The 24,530-nt window shown below is 31.6% G+C and overlaps 2 protein-coding genes across 3 annotated transcripts; both read right to left on the bottom strand.

Annotated features, from left to right (window-relative positions):
- LOC106774316 (protein REVEILLE 5-like) lies at nucleotides 1-6,136 on the bottom strand. 2 transcript variants are annotated; one of them, XM_014661270.2, is made up of 8 exons: nucleotides 5,740-6,136; nucleotides 4,437-4,494; nucleotides 3,689-3,812; nucleotides 3,410-3,586; nucleotides 3,165-3,299; nucleotides 1,469-1,578; nucleotides 1,286-1,345; nucleotides 1-641 (listed from the first exon to the last, which is right to left on the bottom strand). In XM_014661270.2, the coding sequence occupies exons 1-8, from the start codon at nucleotides 5,970-5,972 to the stop codon at nucleotides 534-536; spliced, it is 1,005 nt and encodes a 334-aa protein (XP_014516756.1). In that variant the 5' UTR covers nucleotides 5,973-6,136; the 3' UTR covers nucleotides 1-533. The 2 variants fall into 2 exon arrangements, with proteins under 2 accessions (XP_014516756.1, XP_022641718.1); XM_022785997.1 differs by having other exon boundaries at nucleotides 1-636.
- Nucleotides 6,137-17,100: 10,964 nt separating this feature from the next.
- Nucleotides 17,101-20,456, bottom strand: LOC106773640 (uncharacterized protein At1g01500). The gene is made up of 2 exons (XM_014660369.2): nucleotides 19,506-20,456; nucleotides 17,101-17,678 (listed from the first exon to the last, which is right to left on the bottom strand). Exons 1-2 carry the CDS (start codon nucleotides 20,175-20,177, stop codon nucleotides 17,448-17,450), a joined length of 903 nt encoding a protein of 300 aa, XP_014515855.1. The 5' UTR covers nucleotides 20,178-20,456; the 3' UTR covers nucleotides 17,101-17,447.
- Between the last annotated feature and the right edge of the window lie 4,074 nt (nucleotides 20,457-24,530).

Raw genomic sequence — 24,530 nt, 5'->3', positions numbered from 1 at the left:
TAGGCAGTAAGAGAGGTTTTATAATAATATATGCATGGAAGGAGAAACTTATCTACACTGTTTTATTGTTATATATATATATATATATATACAAGGCAAACAGCAGTTCCTAATTCCTAACACTGCTCTTAAACATTCAATGCTAATTCAAAGCTTCGCAGCATAACACAAAAAACACTCAGACTGTACAGTAAAGCCTCCAGAAGTGACCTAACAGGACTCTCATTGTCCTGCATTCCAAGGACAACCATCTTCAAAAGATATACACAAAACACCAGCATATCTACCATCTATCAGTGCCAAAAACAAACAAAAACTCAATCCGAAAGCTATACATACATATATGTATATATAATATATATATGTATGTATATATTTATGTATGTACATCTAATATACATATGCAAGCATTAAGAAGCTACACTTCTTTTTAGCAAAACCTTGTCTTTTTTCTCCTTCTTGCTCCCACTTATGTGCATTCTTCACCAGATAGATTGAAAACACTCTACAGTGAAAAACCACCATCGACATCCTTATGCAGACATAATAGCACTCTCGGATTTATTATTGAGGGATTTGCTGCAAATATTAACATGCTTCGACTCATCAGAGTCGGTATCATATGATGAAAGCAGCCTTTTCTGCATTAAAAAAGAATTTGTCAGTGGACCATGAAGAAGTGCATGTTATGGAAAATAAAATAAAATAAATGAAGCTAGGACTAGGACTTTGTCAAGCAGAATAATAATAGGACAAAACTTGAATGTCTGTGAATTCGGAACAAACAGAATAAGAATAGAATGCAGCAGAATATCCGTGCATGCAATTCAAAATAAATAAATGCATAAAATAGCTTTTCTAAACTTCATGCGTGTGAATAACTTGAATGAGTCTCATCATTGGGGCATTGATTTTATACATTCTACTGAGTCTATTAGGACGAGCCAAAGTCAGAAATCCCATATCATGCTCCAGAAAATAAATTCAATTTTAAAATCACCCACACTGCTATACAACACACGTGCGGTGATAGAGCCATAACTATAATCATCGCAGACCTAGTGGCTTATTGAGGATTTCGGCAACAAAATATCAGCATAGAGATATCAATATATTTACTCGCTTAAAATAAACCCCCCATTTGAAAGCAATTTAATAACATAAACGCATATCTTCGTTAAGTTGCATAATAAAAGCAAGCAACAAGAATTAAGGTGACTTTGGCATCTAGCGAATTTGATGGGGTCAATAACTAAAAAATGCTAACTGTTGGAAACAAACTTACATGGTCCTCAAACTCTGGACTCATTAAATTGACTGATAGATTTCTCATCAACAGTAATACCTGCAAAACAGAACAATATAAAATACTCAGGCAGACAAACTACGAACATGAACCCAAAATTTTGGACCTTTAGTCCCCCAAAGATAAAGAGGAAAAGAAAATGATGCACTTGATATTAATTACCGTTTCCACATTTATTGGGTCCATCAGTCTTAGTTTCTGAAGTTGATTAGTCGAATTTGGATCAAAAACACTGCCAATGAAGCTGTAGACTTGAGCAAAATCTGGCATTACTGCATACACAAGTCAAACTTATCAACAAGTGATGTATCATAAACATAGGAGTGAAACAATGCTCAACACTTGTAACTCCAGACATATAGCATGGCAAAACATGGCAAACTTAAAACATTAATACATAACAATTGGAAAAATTTACAGTTGTTTATACACACTACTGACTTCAGAAATTATATTCTGAAAGGAGAAAAACGCATATTCTTCATTGTCAAAAGGTCAAGATGTGCTGGATATAATATATCTACTCTAGCCCAGCCCTATTGTTTCTTGAAGCCCCAGCAACACATGAAAAATGCATACTTTGAATTGAGGCCCAGCTTCAACTCTTGGGTAGTCAACCATAAGCCAACTCTGAAATATTTTATGTAGCAGTGGTACAGGCACACAAAATAACAATTTTGCCATCACTCCTGCTGTCCCCTCAATATAGCAACTCTAGAGCTCTATGTATAATCAAGTCACTTTCATTTCTGATGAACTGATTCTAAGGGCCTCTGACTCTACTTGAACATGATTGAAGATAAACAAATGTAAAATTCAAGAAACGTGTTATGTTAGCATAATTTTTACTTCCTTGAACTAAAAGCTTTAAGGAACGCCGTGACATTCCTTGTGCAGCTTAATTAAATTTTATTCTTGATATTAGGTACCTTTAAAGCTTATTTGGACGAATTTTTCCATAACCTCTTCTAGGAAAAAAAATAAGAAAATTTGAAATCAACTTTTCCATAAGCTAAAATTAGCTTATGCATGAGCTAATTTGTAGAAGTTCTCTCTTATATAGCTTCTCTAAATTTTTATTTATAATTTGTTTTCACCTAAAATTAGTTTATGCATGAGTAATTTCTAGAAGTTTTCTCTCTGATACAGCTTTTCTAAATTTTTTATTTATAACTTGCTTATAAGCTAATTTTAACTTAAGAAAAAGGTAACTTCAGGTTTTTCTTCTTATTTTTCTATTCTAATAGGAGTTAGGAGAAACTCGATCAAATAGGTCAGCTTCGTATCCATTAAACTTGAGCTAAAAATAACAGAAAAATAATACTTCAAACTCCCACTTTTCTTCACTACTACTCCTGCTCATAGCTATACAATTATCTACGAAACTAATAAAACTTTTGAATAAGATCGGACCTTCAAATCACGGCAACTTCTTTATCAAAGCATAGCATAGTTCAGGTTCAGTGATGATATTCTAGAATAAGTCAATTCTAATAGATAACAAGCTGATGCACAATTTCTTTTATCTATCTCCATAATAGCAAATATCCTAATGAATGAAAAACTTTATCTTTTACTTGTTGACATGATACCTATAAATCAATCCACAACTAGATGAATAACTCTCCGAGACAGTGAGGACAACGGGGCAAATGCCTAAACAACAATCATCTCAGGAAATGATCTTTTTACAAAAAAGTAAAAGCTTCAGGACTTCTTTTTCCGTTTTAGTTCAATCAAAACTCAAGAAGTGCCTCATTATCTAAAACTACAATCTCCAAGTTTTACGATAAGTTTCATTTAAATATTTTGTATGCCCACTTCAAGAAGTTCAATTTAAAGAAAAAAGTATTCTAACCTTTCATTGGCTTGCCCTGGCCACCTTGATTCATCTTTTTGCTACTTGGCCAAGTTGGAGGGGTGTTCTCATTGCTACTGCTATAGCAACAGTTAAGAGGAACAGTTTGTGCCACTCCGGTCAAGCCCATGTCATCTAACAAACCAAAAAACTTTCCAGGTTAGCAGAGCCTTCCTCAATAAAATACATATTTGAATTAAAAAAAAGTTGTAAAACAAAACACTAGATTTCACGACAAACAAAACCTCTAGTCACTTGTGGCACATTGACGGGTGGTTTAGCATTATAGTTCCAAGTCGTCAAAGGCATGTTGGTAACTGGAGTTCCAAGAACAGATGAAGAATCCGAGCTATAAATATATGCAGGTTCAATGAAAGCAGATGAAGGTTGCAGTGGGCCCATAACTTGGGATGCAGTAGGAGCTGATAAATTGAAAAAAGAAAAAAAAAAACGAGTTATTTAAAAATAGATTCAATAGACAAAACCAGTGAACATTAAACGTGGTTGAAATTGGCTATACTAACTGATTTTAGGAGCCTTTTGAGGGTATGGGTGAGTAGCTTTTCTCTTTGGCCGGGGAGGAGGAACATGTTCACTTGTTCCATTCTTCTGAACTTTAAGAAAATACTTCTGTGCATGACTTCTTATCTGCCAAATAGAATTTACAAAGAATGTTGAAGAAATGATAGTTAAAGGAACATGTAAAGAATGTCAGAGATTCGCTACAAGAAAATTGATGAAACAAACACCATAACATTATACAATCCAAGATGAGTATCTATATAACTTTATGTCCTTTCTTTTCTACTTAAGTACACATACACCAAAGTAACAAACTACAAATTAATGTCCCTAATCCCATCATCAACCCTTAGATTTTGAAGAAAAAGACATAATAAATTGCAGTTAGTTGTGATGCAAAAAAATCTAGACAACAATATTCAACGAACAAGAATTAAAAATGACTTTGCTAGCAAGAGAATATATAAGAGCATAAAAAGCAATGGGAAGATCCAAACTCAGGTCATGGGCTTCAATTGACATTCTTTTGGAAATGATCATGTCGCCATTTACTCATCTACAATTCAAGTATGATATTCAGTTGAGACACTGAAAATTGCACTAAATAGCCAGTATGGAACAGAAAATCCAAGAATAATGTGAAATTGTTAACAAATTTATTGTTGAGAAGGTCAAGTTTCACTCCTTTTAAATACACACACTCCGCTAGTAACTTGTTCTTTGTTTTCCTTTGGCTTCTATAGTAATTACCTGGATAACAGTTTTTGAACCAACAAATGCTTCAATCTTTTTCCAGTCCCGATCAAATCTGAAATTAGTCAAGAAAAAAAATGAGAAACGCAGAAAAAAATAAGCAAAAATAAACAAATAACTGATAAACCATTCTATTTATTTTATATACTGCTTTTGGCATGGGATCAACAGAAGGAAAAAAAAAACACTTTGATTTCAGGTGCATAGGTGATGTTAACCAGAAAGCACGGAATTGCATTTCTTGGTGAGCACAATGCACACTTGCAAAATGAAAAAATACCAACCATATGGCTTTATGATATTTTCCTATGCTTCTCTCTAAATGAACCGTGGAGTTTCTAAACCCTAATTCCTTCAACTCTTAACCTTCTAAAGAATTTGCATGCTATAGAAAAGCTGTGTACATGTAAATATAATTAATGGTGTTTGTTAAAAGTAGATAATCGAATGAAGATGTGAAAAAAACATTTTAGGCATAATAAGATGAGGTGTCCCCCAGAACTGCATTTAATATACCAAGTATTGACAAACTGTTCTAACAATATATTGCCTTCCCTCTAAAAACATTCCACTACAGAATCTTCACTCTGCCACTCGTTCCTTTATTGGAATGGGCAACCTATTGTTGAAAAAGTCTAAAGAAAACACGGTGCAAAAAACTGTTAACCTGTGAAACAATAAATGCAATGGCTTAGACCACTTTGTTTTCTGAACTCGTTCTAGTATGGATACTGCTCGTCCAGGATTTCAGTTAGTAAGGTAAGATTGAGTGTTTGCAATATGATTAAATACGAAATGTTAAAAAGTAGCAAGAATTACCTTCTCACTATAATACTAATAACCCACCCTACATGAACTGCTTCACACCCTACCAGAGTTGAAATTAAGCAAATAAAATTGATATTACAATTATTAAAGAAAAACAAATAAGCAAAAAATGTTCCTTTTAAAGCTCATCTTCCTCAAAACTAAAAACCCAAATCATATTAGCGAAGTAGCAGCAACGAAACATTAAAATCATTAAAAAAAGCAAATAATTTCGAAAACCCCAATTAAATAAACGAACCAAACACATAACCCCAAACAATTCACACTACAGCCACCTATTCCTTACTTAACTAATAAAAACCTTAATTCACCATTAACGAATCATCTAGAAACCACCAGAACTGCCAAATTCCCAAAAAAATCCAAAAGAATCACCAATCCTCCAATTCCTTGCCAGTGAGTAATTCACATCCCAGGAATTTCATTTCCATGAAAAATAAAAATAAAAATAAAAATACAAAAACGGACTCACAATTGGAGAGCTTCTAGAAATTTGTCGTGCTCCTGCTCGGTCCAGCTCTCCCTGGACTTCGTAATCGTGTAGGGTTTCCGGATCTTCTTATTTGGATCCTCCACGGCGGGGGAAACGGCTGGAGTCTGAGTTGGCGGCGGTGGCGGCGGAAGAGAATTCACGCCGGGAAGGGTCATATTGGAGGGATCGAAGAAGTAAAAGCCTTGGGCGGGGTTTGGGTTCACCGACACCATCAAGCAGACAAAAACAGTAACCTCAATTCGATTTCGTCAGTGTTTGGTGTTCCAAAACCTGTTTCTTTGTTTCCCAGCAACAATATATCTCTCACTGTGCGCTGTTCTCTCGTGTTCCGTTTCGTTCGTCCTCTCGCGATTTTCGTCTCTGTAATCTCAAATTCCAACCAACCTTTTATATAGAAGTAAAGAAGCAGACGAAATTACTTTTCTGTCCTTAGACCCCTTTTGCGCCTGCCTGGTGAGTCACCACCCTGTGGCGGTTATCTTGTTATGCTATTTGCATTTTTTTTTTCTGGATACAAATTATTTGCCGATAAAAAATGTATTTTCGTTTGGATGTGTTTTTTTTTTAGAAAGTTAAATAAAAAAGTATGAAAAACGAAATGCATGAACTTATAAATTTGTAACTCACACGCATAAAACTAATACACCTCCTCGGAAACATAACGTGATAATAAATATAGTTAAACATAAAAAAAAATTAAAAATTAAAAACTAAAAATTAATTACTTGTCATATCATATGATAATTATTTTTTTTATTAAGCGTACTTAGTGATACCACTTCTTTATATTAATTAAGATGTAATTTTTGATGAAAAACTAACCAACTCTTGTTCTCTTAACTCTAATTTATTACGATGTAATTGTCTATTATAATTCGTTATATGTTATTAATTAAAAGCAATTTTAACAACCACTATAATGTTAATTGTTAACCTTCTTTTTTTCTTTCTTTTTTAGGTGCATTAAGTATTTTAATAACATGGTATAGCAGAAGATTTTAAGAAGATAAATTAATATAATTAAATGTTTAAGTGGAGTTAATACGAGAATTAAATGTTTAAAGTGGAACACTGACGGAAGAACTAAGGGAAAAAAGAACACAAGCGTAGCTTCAAAGGTCCTATGTTGACTTTCCTTTATACTACAATGATGTCTTCTTTTAGTACTTACAAAATCTAAAGTGATAAAATGAAAGGTCACGTGATTAATTGAAAATGGTGGCAATCATTGAAACTTAGGGTGAAAACAAGGGGCAATTAGCACACTAGATTTTGATGAGGATTAACTTGGGTTTTGTGAATGCTTAGCTTAAAAAACAACTTATTTTATGTTTCCAAAATAAAATAGTCTATGTTGTTGTGGGGATGACACTTATATTATATATATTGAAGTTGGTGTTGAAGAAGAAGGTAAAGAAAAAGTTTTAGGGTTTATAGGATTGAAAGGTGGAAGGTAAACACTTTTACGAAGGCTACAAAATACGATGTGTATTTTTTAAATAGGCGTGATTATGAGTCTCGTGATCGTGATTATCGTAGATAATGAGAATGCAAATGGAGTGTGAGTAAAGTTACTTTCATGTGGAAAATTCTGGCTTCATCCACAACCAGAATCATGAATTCCTATTATCCTATTTTTAGAAAAATAAAGGAAAAAAATATATTTAAATTATAAAGAAGGGCATAAACAATGTTTAAAAAATAATTTTTTTAATGAGTAAAATTAGGATGGATGATGTGTTTTTATCTATTCCTTATCCCTTATTTGTCTCTCTAAAAAATAGTCGGAATGAAGACATGTTCTTAACTGCGGATTTATGGATATTTATAATTTACTAATTTTGAGTTTAAATATCTTATAAGGCTAAAAAAGAGGTAAGATAGACTTATCTCTATAAGACCTATTCTCAAATAACAACGGATTTATAGATATTTATGATTTTTTAATTCTAAATTTAAATATCTTAAAAAAAAAAGGAAGTTAGGATGGACTTATCCATGTAAGACCATTCTTAACGGTATTTGGATATATTTATAATTCATTAGTCTTAAATTTAAATATCTTATAATGCTATAAAAAGAAGAAGTGTGATAATGAACTTATCCGTATAAGACATTCTCAGATAATACAAATTTGCAGATGTTTATAATGTGTTAATTCTTAATAGATTTGTAGAATGCGAATGCGAATTATACGGAGTAGACTTATGTAAAAAAAAATAAAATAATAAAAATAAAAAATAAAAAAATAAAAACCTTAAATGTTCATCCAGTTCATTCACTTTTTCATTATCATTTATATGTCAACTCACATAATCTATCTTACATTATTATTGTATAAAAAAAATAATACAATCATATATATATATATATATATATATATATATATATATATATATATATAATTAGAGAAATATAATTTATTGTCGAAATTAATTTTTCGCTAATCTTTTGGTAATTGAAGTGAGAAAGTTTTATAAGTTTTAGCTAAAATGTAAATATTTTTGCAACTTTCCTTTCATAAATTTGTAGCTAATATGTCACAACATTTATTTTACTAATCCTTAGTTAATTTGTCATAAATTTTTTCATGTTAATCCATAGTTAATTTGTCGCAATTTTATTCTGTTAATTCGTAGCAAATTTATCGCAATTTTATTCTTGTTAACCAAGGAAAAAAATGTGAAACTATGTTTGACGCAAGGGGAAAAGCTTATGTGAAATTAGGTTTGATGCGAGTGGAAAGCTTTTTGCGAAAGGGAAAAATGTGCTAAATGTAAGTTAGGTTTAGGAAATTGGAAAAATTATTGAGAAAGAGGGAACGTGAGAGCAAAGAGGGAAGGTTTTTGGAAAAAATCACAATAGTAAAAAATAATGTATTTAATTTGTGGAGGTGATATACCTCTCTGAAAAACAATTAAAACTCTCGTTATGATCAATATTCAGATAACTTCTTTTAATTATCTTAAATAATATTAATTTGTGAAGTATTTTTATAACCTCCACAAAATAACTCTCATTGAATAACAGTTTTTTTTTTTTTTTTTTTTTTTTTTTTTTATAGTTAACGATATTACTCTATTATAAAAGTTGGGATAAAACACTTTATTTTTTTCTAAAGGTAACTTTGAAGACTAACCTTTTAATTGGACTACTATTTAAAATAATCATATGATATTCAATATCACTTATATGTCACTTATATATCTCTTTTATTTTAAGTTCTTTGAAATGTGTTAAAAAAGTTAAAAATTAATTAAAATTAAGAAATGAATATAATAATATAGAAAGAGTAATTATATAGGTTCTTTTTCCATTATCTTTCACAACCCATCTTCCTCTCTCAATTTCTTCCTTATTTTTTATTCATTTCAAAGTTTAATCGCACCATATTGAAATTAAAGAACTAATGAGCATTTTGAATCGATCAAAATTGAAAATAAAGTAAATTTATGTACTTTATAAAATCACTCTTTTTTACTTTTCAAGTCATTTTAGTCATCAATCTAACTAGAGAGAACTAAAAGAAGTGGTCCTCTCAACTTAATTTATCTTACAGTGAATTTTTGTTTTAGATATTTGGTTTGAGTAGTTCAATCTATTGAATTGTGGAGTGTTAGCTTAAGACACGCTAGTTTATGATAAGGAAAATGATTTAAGGTATCAATATTGTCTATGAAATTGAGTAGTTCAATCTATTGAACTACTATTTAGTGTGGAGTAGTTCAATCTATTGAATTGCATAAATTAAGCAAAATGATATAAGGTATTAGTATTGTCTATGAAATTATCTAGGTAGGTTTTGTAGTAAGCTAAATTTGTTTTGATACATGAAAATAGTAGTGATTTATGTTTGATTTAACAATTTTGAAATAGGATTAGGTAATGTCTTGATTTGAATATTGTGTATCAAACTGATTAATGGGAACTATCTAAGCATATTTTAAATTGAATTAAACTCATTTTAAGTCAAGAAAATGATAAAATATTCAACTGGAGTCATAAATCCATGTGATACACTGCAATCACATTTTGGGTTATGTAGTCTCGTTAGACAAAATGAAAATTTCTTTCTAGTGAGCTCTCGAGTTTTCTTTTGATGGGTAGATTTTTTACTGTTGGGTGCAACTTAAGTTTTTTTGGTGAGAATAAAGTAATTGGATAAAAATGGAGAAATTATTTCTGGCGAGCATTAGAAGCTCACAACGTTGAGCATTTCCTTGGTAGTGTCTTATTTTATCTTCGCTAAACGAGGTGTATGGCTTGGTAGGCAAACTTAGGTGCAATGGTTCCTCGTTGGGTGAGCTTAACTAAGCTCATTGAGTGAGCAAGTTTTCTAACTAAACCAATCATTGTTTGGAAAATTCAAAACGATGTTGTATTTGTGTTTTTAAATGTGTATAAATTGAAATGAAAAATATATTCCTGATAACGTGTGAGAAGTTTGGATTAAGGAAAGATGAAATATGTGATACGTGTTGATGTTTTAAATATAGTAACTCTTAAAAATGATGTGATTGTTGGATAATATATTAAGAGAAATGTAAAAAGACTATCCTAATTATATTAGAATCAACTTATGTAAAAGAACATATTTAGTAACGAGAATAAAAAAAAATTATAATTTGAAACTATGATATAAGAAAAGAATCTGTCTATCCTGGTATATATAAGAATCATATCGAATAAACTCTTTAAAAAAGGAGAGAAAAAATCTATTAAACCTTAATTTAATTTGTAATTCTATGGTAATTATAAAAATGATGAGAATTAAAAAAGTAGAAAAATGATTAAGAGCTTGAATACTTTATAGGAATTTGTTTTGACGTTAAAGAATGTTGCATGGGACCTCCAAAAGGGTTGAGGTTTAGGTGAGGCACATGATGTTTTGGTCCAACTCCAACCCACCACTTTGGATGGTCCAAAACCTTGAATTTTACAGCCACATGCACATTCTTCACTGTTACGTCTTTCTCTTCCTTCATTCTTTGCGACAAAGCAATGTCTCCCATATAATCTGCACTTTCCTGGTTATTGTTTTTCTTTTCTTGGACCATCAACATGTTTTTTCTACTGGAATTTCATCATTAGAAAAACAAAGCTGACAATCATTTAACCACGTTTTACCATGTTCAAGACTATTCAACATAACAAAATCTCACTGTTAATTCGGTCTTATCGCTTATAGAGATTCAGAAACGAAGCTTTAAAAAAATTACTAATAAAAAAATTGATTTTAGAGAAAATAAAGAGCCAATTAATATGAAAGTTTCACAATTAATTAGACGATAATACATACCAATGCATAATAAAAAAATTAATATTGGTGTACAATATAAATCTAAGATCAAATTATTGAATTGAGAAAATATTAGCATCAAAACATGTAATTGCGTGCAATAACTTTGCAGAAGATCCCCTAAGTTGGCAACTTGGCATTTATCCATGACATTCCTAAATTTAAAAGTTAAAGACTATAATATCTCAATATCCCATGTTTATTTTAAAAAGCTACCTTGTTTAAGTACATATTTTTCTTACATTCGAACGACAAATCAAACTTTTTATTGATTATATATTAAAAGACTAAATTCTTTATCAGATATAATAATAATTATTATTATTATTATTATTATAAGTTACTATTTGAAACATAGAAGGAGGATTCTGATATAGACATTTGGACATGTAACAAGATTCAAGTGGTAGCATTAGTGCAAAAATGTTGTTTAACGTCATCCATTAGACATTGGTTTCTTAAAAATACGACGTCTATTACTGCACGGTGGCATTATCGTAAATAAATTGGAAAACTAGACGTCAGTTTCGATGTCCGACGACGTCTATGACATAATAGACGTCGCACCTGTCGCAAACTGACGTCCAATTGCCCGAGGTATGTGATAAGACAGTCCATTGACGTCAGTGTTCACGGGGACTGACATCTACTAGGTTGCAATTAATGCTGCCCATCAAATTCCCAGGAGCTTAGACGTCGGCTAGAAAGGGCACCGACGTCTACGTCAGTGACAGGAAATCAAACGTGAACAGGTTCAACTTTAGACGTCGAATAGACGTCGGATCCCGTGAAAAAGCGATGTTGACTGGGCTACAATTAATGTTGTTCACCTAATTCCCCAGGCAATTAGACGTCACGTAGTCAAACGCCGACGTCTTAGGCCTGTCTGGAAGGCAGGAAGACAAAAATTCTTCAATGTAGACATCGGTTCTGAGGGGCACCGACGTCTAAGTTCCTATATTTTCACCAAATTCGAGGGTTTTAGACGTCGGTTGTGAGGGGCACCGACGTGAACTACCCTAACAGGAAACCAAAACGTCAATCTTTTTCAGCTTCATAGACGTCGGATCCCCTGAAACACCGACGCCCCATTTTATTTTAAATAGACCGCAGACTCTTCACACCATTCAGTTTCTGATCTCATCTTCATCTCTTCTCTTTTTTCTCTGCTTCTCCTCTTCTTTTACTCGCTTGCGCACCTCTACTTTTTATCTCTTGCGGCATTGCATTGTCGTTTCTTAATATGTTATTGTCTTCGTCCTCTCCTTTTTCTCTCTTGCATCCCAGGTGCATGAGTTTTTTTTATGCTTTACCGTTTAAACTTTCTTTAGTTTTATATCGATTATCTTGTTGTTCAACTGATTAAAATTTGCTTTCTTTGTGTTGTGTTTTAGTGCAGTTTTGATCATTTCTTTGGGTAACATAGTGTAACATTCTCCCTTTGCTTGCTTCCTCACAAGAAGAGTGGCAATCTTTTGAGTTTTATATGGCTTCCGACCCAAAATGGAACTTGGGTCCTTGTATAGTTCTCGTATCACCGTAATTTTTTTCCTTTGGAGTTGAATAATGGGAAGTAGTCATGGATCCAGGTTCGGTTTTTGGTTGAATGTCATAGAAGATTTAAAAGACACAAGCTCTTTTTGTGGGGAAACTAGCGAGAGGAGAGTGTTACACAATGTTATCGAAAGTCTGGATCAAAACTACACTAAAACACAACGCCCTTGTTAGACGTCAGTTAGTGCATGGTCCGACGTCTATAAGAACATAGACGTCGGTTAGTGTCATTTACAACCTCTATATATTCATTTTGACGTCGGTTCAAGAATAGGCGGACGTCTATATAGAGTAAATAGACGTCGGTTTGAGTATAAGCGGACGTCTATATAGACGTCGGTGGATATCGTTAACTGACGTGTATATAGACGTCGATTGGATGAATTTCGACGTCACCCGTATAGATGTCGGTTGGGAAAGTGACGTTAAAAGCCCAAATTAACCGATGTTAAACAGCGTTTTTGCACTAGTGTAGCTTGAATATTTTCTATGGCTAGAATTAAATTTTTTGTTGTTCAGATAGTCATGAGTAAAGAATTAATTATGAAAAAATTGTGTATATATTTACTGGTAAAATACTATATGTATTTATAGGGTTTATGAGTCCTACGAAAGTTGTTGTAAAAATTGATAATATCAAATAATATCAATAAATAATAATAATTATTTGTTAAAATATTAAATTAGTAAAATAATAATATTAATACAATATTTTAACTAGTTAATTAATCATATATTATATTGATATATGGTGCTAAATTATATTATAATATATTCAAATTATCGATATTTAGTCACTTATTTTATTAATATATGATAATTGTACAACTATCATACTATTTTAGATCAATAAAATATTATTGAATCATACTACTTATTATTTTTGTTGGATCGGATATATACAACTATATTTTATTTGTTTATTTTTCCTAAAATATATAGACTTCTACCTATATAATAATTGAGAGATGAGAGCTCTTATCTCTTCCTAATAAGACATTGGGTATATTTATAAACAATTTGCTTGATTAATTAACTTAAAAAATTCTTCCCAACATTTTGGCAAATCTGTTTTTCTTATTTTAAAAAAGGTACCTTTTCATTTCTCTAATATGATATAACTAACTTATATTAAATATAAAGGCCAGAAAACTATAACATGTCATCTAATAATTGCATTATGATACATGCGAGGTAATGACAAACTCAAGTTAAGAAAGTTTAACTCTCATTTTTTGTTATTTTCATTAAAATAAACAAAATATTTACCTTGAAAAAAAATTCATAGATAATTATAAAAGTTTGTTGGTAAATCAAAATTATAGACAAATTGTCTAAAGTAAAAAATTTATTAATAAAATATTTGTTAATAAATTATATAGATAGATATAAGTTTATAAATACTCACGATAATAACCGTCAAAATTTGTTAATAATTATTCGTTCACATGTATACTTCGGTTCTTACCAATAAATTTTTTTCCATCAATAAAATTTTAATAAATTCGTGATTTATTCTTCTTTCTCCTCCTTTTTCTTCTTTTCTTCTACTTCTTTTTCATCTTTCTCTTTTCCTTCCTCTTCCATCATAACAATGTTTGTTATACTTATCATTGTTACCATTGCATATGTCACCTATGACTTATTCTTCTACTTTTTTTTTCTTCTCTTCTTTCTTCTCCTTTTCATTTGTTTTTATTTTTTTTCTTCTCTTCTTTCTTCTCCTTTTCATTTGTTTTTATCATTGTTGCCATGGCTACCTCTACCATTGTTGTCACTTTTGTTATTATCATTGCTTCTTCCTCTCCTTACTATTCCTTTTTTTTTCCTTGTTTTTTCTCCCTCCTTCTTATCCATCTTTATTTTATTCATAACAAATATTTCATTGAATTTGTTCATTTTATCGATAAATTTATTAATCAAATTATCTACAAATTTTAGAAAATTCAATTAATAACAAATTTTAAAAAACACAATTACCAATAGATTTATTGAAATTTTTTGAAAAAACTCATTAGCAATGAGTTTTACCACAACATGGTCAAAACCTAATATATTACTCAGTTATCAATAAAAATATTAGTGGATAAAGAAAATTTTAAATTATTAACAAATTTTTTGACAAATTTAACTAACAGATATCAACAACAAATATTTTTTTATAATTAAAAGTCTATAACCTTTAGGTATAATTCATCATTAATTTTGTTTTATCGATGATTTTCTTTGCTAAAATTCGGTAAATTTTATTTTATTGATAATTTTTTTTAGTGAAATTGCATCATTAGTATGGTAATTTATTGTAGTGTTTTAAAATATAATCTTTTTAATTTTATTTATTTATTCTTAATATATATTAACCTACCTGTATAAACTAAGGAAACGTGAAAAATTATCAAAGAAAAAAATATTCTTAGTTAATCAACCGACTGTGGTAAAAAAAAGTAATCATTTAGTCTTAAAATTGTGATTTCACTTTATATTTTAGCATAGCAAGTTGATGTTATATCATTGCGTGGAGAAAGTTATGTTTTGAGCTTGAATTTTAATTAATCTTTTTGTTTTCATAACCTAAGTTGTCAACCAAAGTCTCTTATTATTGTTAAATAAGAGGTTGTGCCTTAATAAACAATTTCTTAAAGCTTTTTTTAATTAATTAAAGTAAAACATTAGCTTGGTAATGTCAAAAAATATATTTTACACTTTATTGAACAAGGTTAAACATTCATTTAACAATTATTATAATTGTGTTTTGTATATCACTTAGATGAAAATGGATATAAAAATTGAATGTAAACCTCTCACTAAATTAAAGTAAAAAAATTGAATATGTTTGAATGAACAATAGAATAGAACTAATCATTTTTAAAAAAGTTAAGTTTTATTTTATTTATTTTTATTTTTCGAAACCAAATAATCCATATGTTTTTTATTTGATCTCTTTTGAATTATTTATTTAACTCCTATTTTATTCAGTTTTATATATATCTTTTTTCAACCAATGTACTTTGCTTGTCATCATTTCTTTGTACTTTCATCTCTGTATAAATCTAAACTTATGTTTGGTTGCTGACAACATAGCAGTGATCAAGAAAGAAAAGGAAATTATTGAGTAACAAAAGAAACAATCTAAATGAATAGAAAAATAAATAAGTGTGAAGAGTCCCACATAATAAGTCAAATATATTTATTTATTTATTTTCCCTTTTTACTCTCTCTTTCTCTAATTAAACAATCATTTTTTTTATATATTTTCCATCTTTCTCTTTAATTCTTTTTCTTCTCCATCAAATGGAGTTTAGAAATCTAAGATAAATTCGTACAGTAGACAGAAGAAATCTGAAATAAAATGAACAACAGTTAGATTTATATAATAAAATCAAAATTTTATAAGCATCCGATCCAACCTAAATTTATGTTTTAAAATTATAAATTTATAAATATATTTTAAATTTTATTTTTAATATAATATTTTTTGTTAAAATTTTATAATAAATCACATAAAATCATAGTTCATTCTAACAATTATTACTAAAATAACCTCATGTCATTAATTTAAATTAAAAATTTATTATATTCATTTTACTTATTTATAATAAAAATATTTTTAAAAAATATAAATTAACAGTATGAATTCATAATATAAATAATCAAACCAAACCAAATCAAGAGTACAATACAAATGTATATCCCATTAACTTAATAAATTAAATATTAAATATAAATTAAAATTATTAAATTCAATGAAGATTTATATTGTGATATTTCCTATTCAGGAGTGAGAAGTTTGTTTGGTTCAATCAATTTAAAGTAAAATTCAAGCAGCAATTTGCGAGTAACTTTATCACAGCTCCCTAGTGTGTATATGAAAGATGAAAAACTATATATTGTACATGTAATTAAATATATTGTTTTTATAATAATAATAATAATAATAACATTTTAATATAATTAATACTAAATATATTTTATTTTAAATTAATTTTATAATAAAAAATAAATTAATAATATTTTATTTTTATTAATTAAAATATATATTTTTATTTATAAGAATATCTCATCATTTACTTTCATCTTAAATTTTCTCTCCAATCGACTCGACCTAGCAAATTTCTGGGCAGATACTGAGACCGAATAAATTTCCTTGGTAACTCAATCTCTTTTTCTTTCCGTACTCCAAAGGTACAAGTACTACTGCCACCCACACTACAGAAAACCCCTTTTGTCCTTTTATACACTGAGAAAACAACACATGACAGATCTTCATTGTCCATTTTGTTTTTCCACAATAAAAGCATAATGAAACTTATTAGCATTGAAGCAAATCGAAAATAACATTTATTAAAAGTGAAGATATTTTGAGAAAATATTTACTGTGGGAACAGAAACACATTCGTGTTTATATATTATATATATATATATTATACTTATCAAAATTTGTATGAAATGAAATAATATATCTACAAGGCAATAAACAAACAGTAAAATCTGGGTAAATGCTCAAAGTCAAAACCTCTGGCAACCTTATGATGGTCCCTGAACACCAGATCCCCCTCGTACAACACGTCCTCAAAGCAGTTGTATTGCATTGCGCCTTTATTGATAGCTATTGTTGTCACACGAAATACAAATATGCAATGCAACGTGGACGTATCTGAGAGTAAGCTACAAAACAAAGAGGAAGCAGAATCTCCACTCTTCTACAAAACTTACACTTCACGCAATTTTGCTTGTTCAACTTTTGGATCCTAATGTCCCACGCACCTTTGATTCAGCTCCAATATATTTTCTTCATCTTCTCATTAAACTAGAGTAGCAATTTCCTTATTAGAGTTTAGAAAAATCTCCTCCTGAAGTTCCTGGTTGTTGTTTGGTATGAACGCATGAGCAATCCAACACCAATCCCTATCCCCACGCACATCCCAAGGCCAATTCCAACACCAACTCTAACCCCAGCATTGAACCACGACAGTTGTCCATCCTCACCGGGATACATTTCTTGAGAGTAGAAACCATTTCCCATCTTCTCATCACAATCGTACTCATCAACCTCTGACTCTGTTATCTGCAAGGTATACCATCAATGCAAAACAAATTATATTTCAGAAATTACGAGGTTCAGGTTAGACTGCAAAGCTAGAACTATACTACCCCTTATCTTGACCATTTGTACTTAAAAGAAAGAAATGCATTTGGAAAGGTGTATCATATAAACTGCATGCAGCAAGTCAGATCCCTGGTGAGTTGACCATCATCTAAAACACAAGAAATTACTGAAATTAAGATTACTATTTCCGTATGTTCAATCATAACGGTTCANGCAATAAGCATAGTTGAAGAGTAGAACCACTTCAACAGACAATACTTGACATGAATTTTAGTTTATCGCTTATCAGTTGTCAGCTTGATACTGATCCATTTATTAATCATACTATTGGACGTTAAGAGAACTATCAAATATGCCTCTACTTAAAACCATCAGGACACCTATTTTAAGCTTACTAATTCAGAATGAAATATATACATGACCCAATTTCAGTGTAGCTGTTTATACTTTCTTTNAGTAGTGTTTAGCATACTTCCGTGGTGGTTCCAACTTTCAGCACTCAAACAATCTCCAAGATTGAACAGTACAAGATTTTATGGCAACAGAAAAGTGTTTTCAACTCGTAATGGACGGAAATTAAATCCATATAAGTGCATCAGAATGCTTTCTTGTTTGCATCAGAAAAAAAAAGTGTTTTAAACTAGTCATGGACGGAAATTAACAAGGTCTGACTATGATACAGAAAAACAAATCAAAACTTTGGTTCAGAATGATAACATCACAATCAATTATGGCTCCTATCAGAACCATCAGAGTGCTTTCTGGTTTGTATAAAGTTCATCAGTCCTTTACAAAATAACAATTGTCGGTATTAATCCTCACAAAATAACAATTGTCAACCCTTGTCATGCATTTTGACACACCACATCACATGCACTTGTAATAATCCCTGATGAACTTACCGGAGTAAAACCAAATTTAACATCCATGTTTTCTAGCCCATCTAAATTAACCATTAATTCAATAAAGAAGACACACATTGTAAAGTTAATTTACTTGGCATGACTCAAGCAACGACCTTGATATATCAACCACAAAGTCTTCTACATTTTTGGGCTTAATGCAGAAATTACATATTACAGAACGTCATGACAACACAAGTCCATACAAAGAAACTATCATGAACCACCAATCAACCACATCATAAGCTTAAGCTGATTTTGCATCCATCACAAAAAGCACAGTCATACAAACACCTCATGTTCTCCCTCAATCCTTTCATTGAATGCTTAACATCTAACAAATTCCCGTAAAAAACAACTATTAGTCGCTTCGCAGATTCAATCCCAGAAGCAACAACCGTGTTACCAAACACAAGGTCACACAGCTAGCAAAAAATCATTAACTGTTCCCAAGACACAAATGCAACTCCAAAGAAAAGCCAAGTTAATTTGAGAAATGACACATCCCACAAAAGAAATCCCCATCCTAGAGAACATTTACCTCAGTTATTTGTGACTTTACAAAACAAAGCTAAAGTTTAGTTTTAATGCATCGCTGGATAATCTAAACTGTTAACTATAATCCTCTACACAGTCTTTAAAACTTGGATAGTTTGAATAATTTATGATTCAATGACAACAAAGATTACAAACTACGAATGCATTTTAATCAATTTAATGAAACTAAAACTACTAAAGCTTTTAAAAAGTGAGAGGCCTCAGAAGTTTAAACATCAGGACCAATGCTACAAACATGAACTCAACAATCCAATACCACAAATGGTGACATTCACAATTCACAAAAATGATCACAACTACATAACAATTCATTCAATCCACATACCTGCAACTTCCGGTTGGGAGCAAAACCGTTGACACGGTTCTTTTCCATCATCATCATCATCATTTCTTCATCCTCGGGAATCGCATCCAGCGTGGCATGTCTCGGCACCCTCCTCCGCGGACTCATCTGAATCGTCTTGTTCAGAATCACCGGCACGCCGGAGCAGCACCCGGCAACGTAGACCTCGATCGACGGCGCGGAAACCCCAAGGCGCGGTCTGAAGAACGCTGAGCAACCCGACCCGACGCACCCGGCCGCCACATGGCAGTCCATGCCCCATCCCGACCCGGACCCGTTTCTCCATTCGGAATCGAGGCGCTCGAGGGAGCCGCAGAGGAAGAGCGCGTCGTTCTCGTAGACCTCGAAGTCAGCGCTGCCGCTGAGGCTGACGGTGTCGGTGGCGACGTAGGTGACCTCGGCGGCATGGCGATCGACGCGGCCGCGGTGGAGATGGATGGTAGCGGGGGAGGAGGCGGGGACGGGGGCGGCGTTGACGACGAGCGAGACACCGGCGTGTCGTGACGCGTGGCAGAGCCCAAGGTGGTCGGGGAGCGAGTCGACGAGGCAGGGGGAGATTCTGACATAGAAGAGACGAATTTCGAGGCAGGCAGAATGGGTGAGAGAAGAGAAGGTGTTCAACGGCGTGATCGGTTCTTCCTCTTTTTGATCCATGTAAGAAGTTGATGATTCTGCGAATTGGGATTGGTTTGGTTTGGGAATTTGCTAATGCGTTGAATCAGGCGACGATGATTGTGATGGGAAGAAGAAGAGGAAGGAGGGAAAACGCGGGTGCGGAAAAAAAGGGTTTTAACTGAAAAGACATGAATGAAGAAGAGAAGAGAAGGGTCAAGGGTCTGTTTGGTTTGGAAATATTAAGGTTTGGTTTGGCTTATGTTAAATATACTGAAGGGAGGGAGAAATTATTGGGAAGAGTCAATGAGAAACAGAAGAAGAAATATTAGAGAGAGACACGTGTTTGTTTTTCTTATGTCACTGTAGAGCCTCATCTTGCTCACACTCTCTTTCTCTTTCTACTTTCCAACATAAAAACACCACTAACTGCAATTTCTCAAGCTATGTTTTTTTTTTATATAATAAATTTAATAATATAAATATTTTATTATTAATAATCTATACCCATACATATATTATTGTAACACCTCTATTTTATATTAATTATTAATAATATTTAAATTCTATAATAAATATTTAATATGAAATAAATTTAATTTTTGAAGAATACTTAAATAAAAAATACTTTTTTTATTAATTTTATTAATGAATTTATATTATATAAATAGTTGACCATTTTATAAAAAAAATTATAATTTTAAATTAAAATATTTACAATAATATAAATGATATTTTATTTCTATTTAGATGTTTGTGGTTAGAAAAAAAAAATCGTAGTTGAAACTAGTTTTACCTATTTGATTCCAACTTTGTTAATAGTTGAATTGAGTTCAAAATTCTAAAAGATATTCTTAAGATTATATTCTTTTTTTTTTTTACTATTTATATTTATATTTAGATATATGTAATAAAAAATATCATTTTTTGTTGTAAAAACTTGACAAAACAGTGTTTTCTGAAGCATGTATTTCACTGTTTTTAAGGACTTATCCGTGTGTTGCGCAAGTCTTTTAGGATACAACATGAACTTCTCAGAATTTCTGAGTATCTCAGAACTAGGAAGGAACTTTAAACAAGGACTTATCCGTGTGTTGCGCAAGTCTTTTAGGATACAACATGAACTTCTCAGAATTTCTGAGTATCTCAGAACTAGGAAGGAACTTTAAACAGAGTATAAGAATAACCCAGAATAATTTTAGAAGAGGAAAAAGAGGACAGGGGAAAGAGAGAAGAGTGCTTTTTTTTGTGTGTCTTGAAATGGAGGAAGAGATCTCTATTTATAGAGCTAGGAAAGAATAAAAGAAATAAAAGAAATTAAACCAATTAGTATTTTAATGTTGCCAAATTAATTCACATTAAAAATATGAACGTTGTTATTAAAATTAATGTTGCCAATTAAGAAAATTATCGTTGCCAAACACTAATGTTGCAATGCAACATTTTCATATTTTGCAATCTTATAACAATCCCCTACATGTTGCAAAGAAACAATCTTTGACTCAAATACTTCAAACACTAAAAGAAAAATAAGAAACCTTTATTCCGGGTCTCAAAGGATGTAATGCATCAGAGCTGATATAGCAAGTTATATGAACCAGTATTAGATTTAGAAACTTAAAATACAGTGTTGTTGGTATAGCAAACTATATGAGCCAAAGACACTTGACGTGTGTTAGAGGTTTATCAATCACAATATCCCACAATCCTTGTTGTTATCGTTGTTTTGCGCTTACTAGGCCATGCATGTGCCCGATATTCATGATTGCTCTAGAGATCATACCAAGATCTAATGAAAGCGGCCCCACTCAACACTCATATAGGTGATTTCATCAAGTGTATGCTGCAAATCATAAACCACTCATAAGGGATACAAAAATCATTAAAAACTTTGTTTAAACTAAATTTTTTTCACCACATAGAATTTTAATATCAAAGATTAGCCTCTCAATAATGCAGTCTTTAGCACTTCCACACACACCATAGGAAGGGACATAATTGATTAAAATCAATTTAGTGCTATCAAAACTAACAAGTGAATTATTTTTACCCATATGAACCTTATTCATAGGATTTCTAATCACAAAGGTTGGGTTACCATCACTTGTTTGCTTGCAAGTGGCTTAAGTCTCATTCTCCTCGATGTTTCTAATATAATTTGTCTTCCCAAGGGTTTTGTTAGAGGATGTGCTAGATTCTGTTCTGACTTCACATAATCAATGGAAATAGTTCCAATCTTTAGCAACTGTTTCACCAAATTGTGTCTCAAATGGATATGTCTATTCTTTCCATTGTAATTCTTGTTTTTAGCTATAGCTATTGCCGATTGGCAATCACAATGTATTGACACCGATGGGGTTGGTTTCATTCCTAGTGGAGTGTTTACTAAGAAGTTTTTCAACCACTCAGCCTCACTATCAGTCATCTCAAGAGCGACAAACTCAGATTCCATTGTTGATCTTGCAATAATTGTTTGTCTGGCTTATCTCCATGTAATCTCACCACCCCTAAGTGTGAATACATTACCACTAGTGGATTTTGTCTCATCTGAATCAGAGATCCATTTAGCATCACTGTACCCTTATAGTACAGTGGGAAATCCACTGTATTCAATGGTATAATCCATTGAACCTCTTAAGTATCTCATAAGCCTAACAAGTGCATCCCAATGTTCCTGATTTGGACATTGAGTGTACCTACTCAGTCTACCTACTACATAAGAAATATCTGGTCTAGAAAAGCTCATCAAGTGTAGTAAGCTCCCAATTATTTGGGCATACTAAGGCTGAGATAATGATTCTCCTTTATTTTTCATTAATTTAGAATTAGCATCATAAGGGGTACTCACTGGTTTCAGGTCATAAAACCTAAACTTCTTAAGAAGTTTCTCAATGTATTATTCTTGAGATAGTAATATACTATTTCCCTTTCTTGTGATTCTAATATATACCTAAAATCACATTGGCTTCACCCATGTCTTTCATTTCAAATTTTGATCCTAGAAACAATTTTGTTCTACCAAAAATCTCATTGCAAGTACCAAAGATTAACATGTCATCCACATACAAGCATATAATGACAAAATCATCATTTTCAGATTTAGAGTACACACATTTATCAGCATCATTAGGTGAGAAACCATTACAAAGCAACACATTATCAAGTTTTTCATGCCATCGTTTGGTGCTTGTTTCAACCCATACAAGGATTTTAAGAGTTCACATACTTTCTCCTCCTTACCAAGTAGAACACACCCTTCAAGTTGAGTCATATAAATTTCTTCCTCTAAATCACCATTCAAAAAGGCTGTTTTAACATCCATATGATGTATCACTAGTTTATGGATAGTTGTTAGAGCTAACAACACTCAAATAGAGGAAATCCTAGTCACAGGAGCAAAAGTATCAAAGTAATTTATGTTGGGTTTTTGAGTAAATCCTTTTGCTATTAATCTTGCCTTATATTTCTCTATGGATCCATCAGGGTGATATTTCTTCTTAAAGATCTACTTACAACCAATGAGTTTTGCTCCTTTAGGCAAATCTACTAAAGTCCAAGTATTATTTTTCTGAGTTGATTCAATTTCAGTCCTAATGGCCTTATCCCACTATTTTGCATTAGGAGCACTAGTAGCTTCTACAAAGCCTGTTGGATCACTATCAACAAGATAAGTATAAAAGTCATCTCCGAAGGAAGTTTCCTTTCTCTGTTTTTTACTTCTTCTCAAATCCTCATTCATGGTATCACTATTATTATTATTATCATCAACGGGTTGAGACATCTCACTAACCTTTAAGGGAAACACATGTTCAAAAAACTCAACATTTTTCGTCTCCCTTATAGAATTTTTCTCAAGTATGTTACTTTTAACAACTAGAAACCTGTAGGCAGCACTATATTCAGCATAACCTAAGAACATGCAATCAACGGTTTTAGAGCCTATTTTCCTTTTCTTAGGATCGGGTAACATCACCTTAGCTAAACACCCCCAAGCTCTTAAATATTTAAGGTTAGGTTGGTAACCTTTCCGCAACTCATAAGGAGTTTTGCTAGTTTTCTTATGGGGTATTCTATTTTGTAAAAAACACACAATAAGCAAGGCTTCTCCCCAAAGGTTATCAGGTGCACCAGAACTAACAAGCATAACATTTCATCATTTCCTTAAGGGTTCTATTTTTCTCTCAGCTACTCCATTAGACTTAGGTGAATATGGTGGGGTCACTTCATGGATAATCCCTTTTTTAACACAATAGTCATTAAACAAAACATAGTCTCCACCTCTATCTGATTTAATCCTCTTAATTTTCTTATTCAATTGATTTTCTACTTCTGCTTTATAGGTTAAAAACACATCAAAGGCTTCATCTTTATGTTTGATTAAGTAAACTTTGGTGT

The sequence above is a fragment of the Vigna radiata genome, chromosome 9 (genome assembly GCF_000741045.1).
Source record: "Vigna radiata var. radiata cultivar VC1973A chromosome 9, Vradiata_ver6, whole genome shotgun sequence".
Taxonomy (NCBI): Eukaryota; Viridiplantae; Streptophyta; class Magnoliopsida; order Fabales; family Fabaceae; genus Vigna; species Vigna radiata.
The sequence above is the reverse complement of the archived record's forward strand: the minus strand, read 5'-3'. Positions and strand labels throughout refer to the sequence as shown.

Excerpts from the sequence above, each read along its gene's own strand:
- LOC106773640 (XM_014660369.2), bottom strand. The coding sequence starts at position 20,177 with ATGGATCAAAAAGAGGAAGAACCGATCACGCCGTTGAACACCTTCTCT. Across the intron at positions 17,679-19,505 it reads CTCCCAACCGGAAGTTGCAG|ATAACAGAGTCAGAGGTTGA; the intron begins GTATGTGGATTG and ends TATACCTTGCAG.
- LOC106774316 (XM_014661270.2), bottom strand. The coding sequence starts at position 5,972 with ATGGTGTCGGTGAACCCAAACCCCGCCCAAGGCTTTTACTTCTTCGAT. Across the intron at positions 1,579-3,164 it reads CCAGGGCAAGCCAATGAAAG|TAATGCCAGATTTTGCTCAA; the intron begins GTTAGAATACTT and ends TTGTGTATGCAG. Across the intron at positions 642-1,285 it reads GTCCAGAGTTTGAGGACCAT|AAAAGGCTGCTTTCATCATA; the intron begins GTAAGTTTGTTT and ends TTTTTAATGCAG.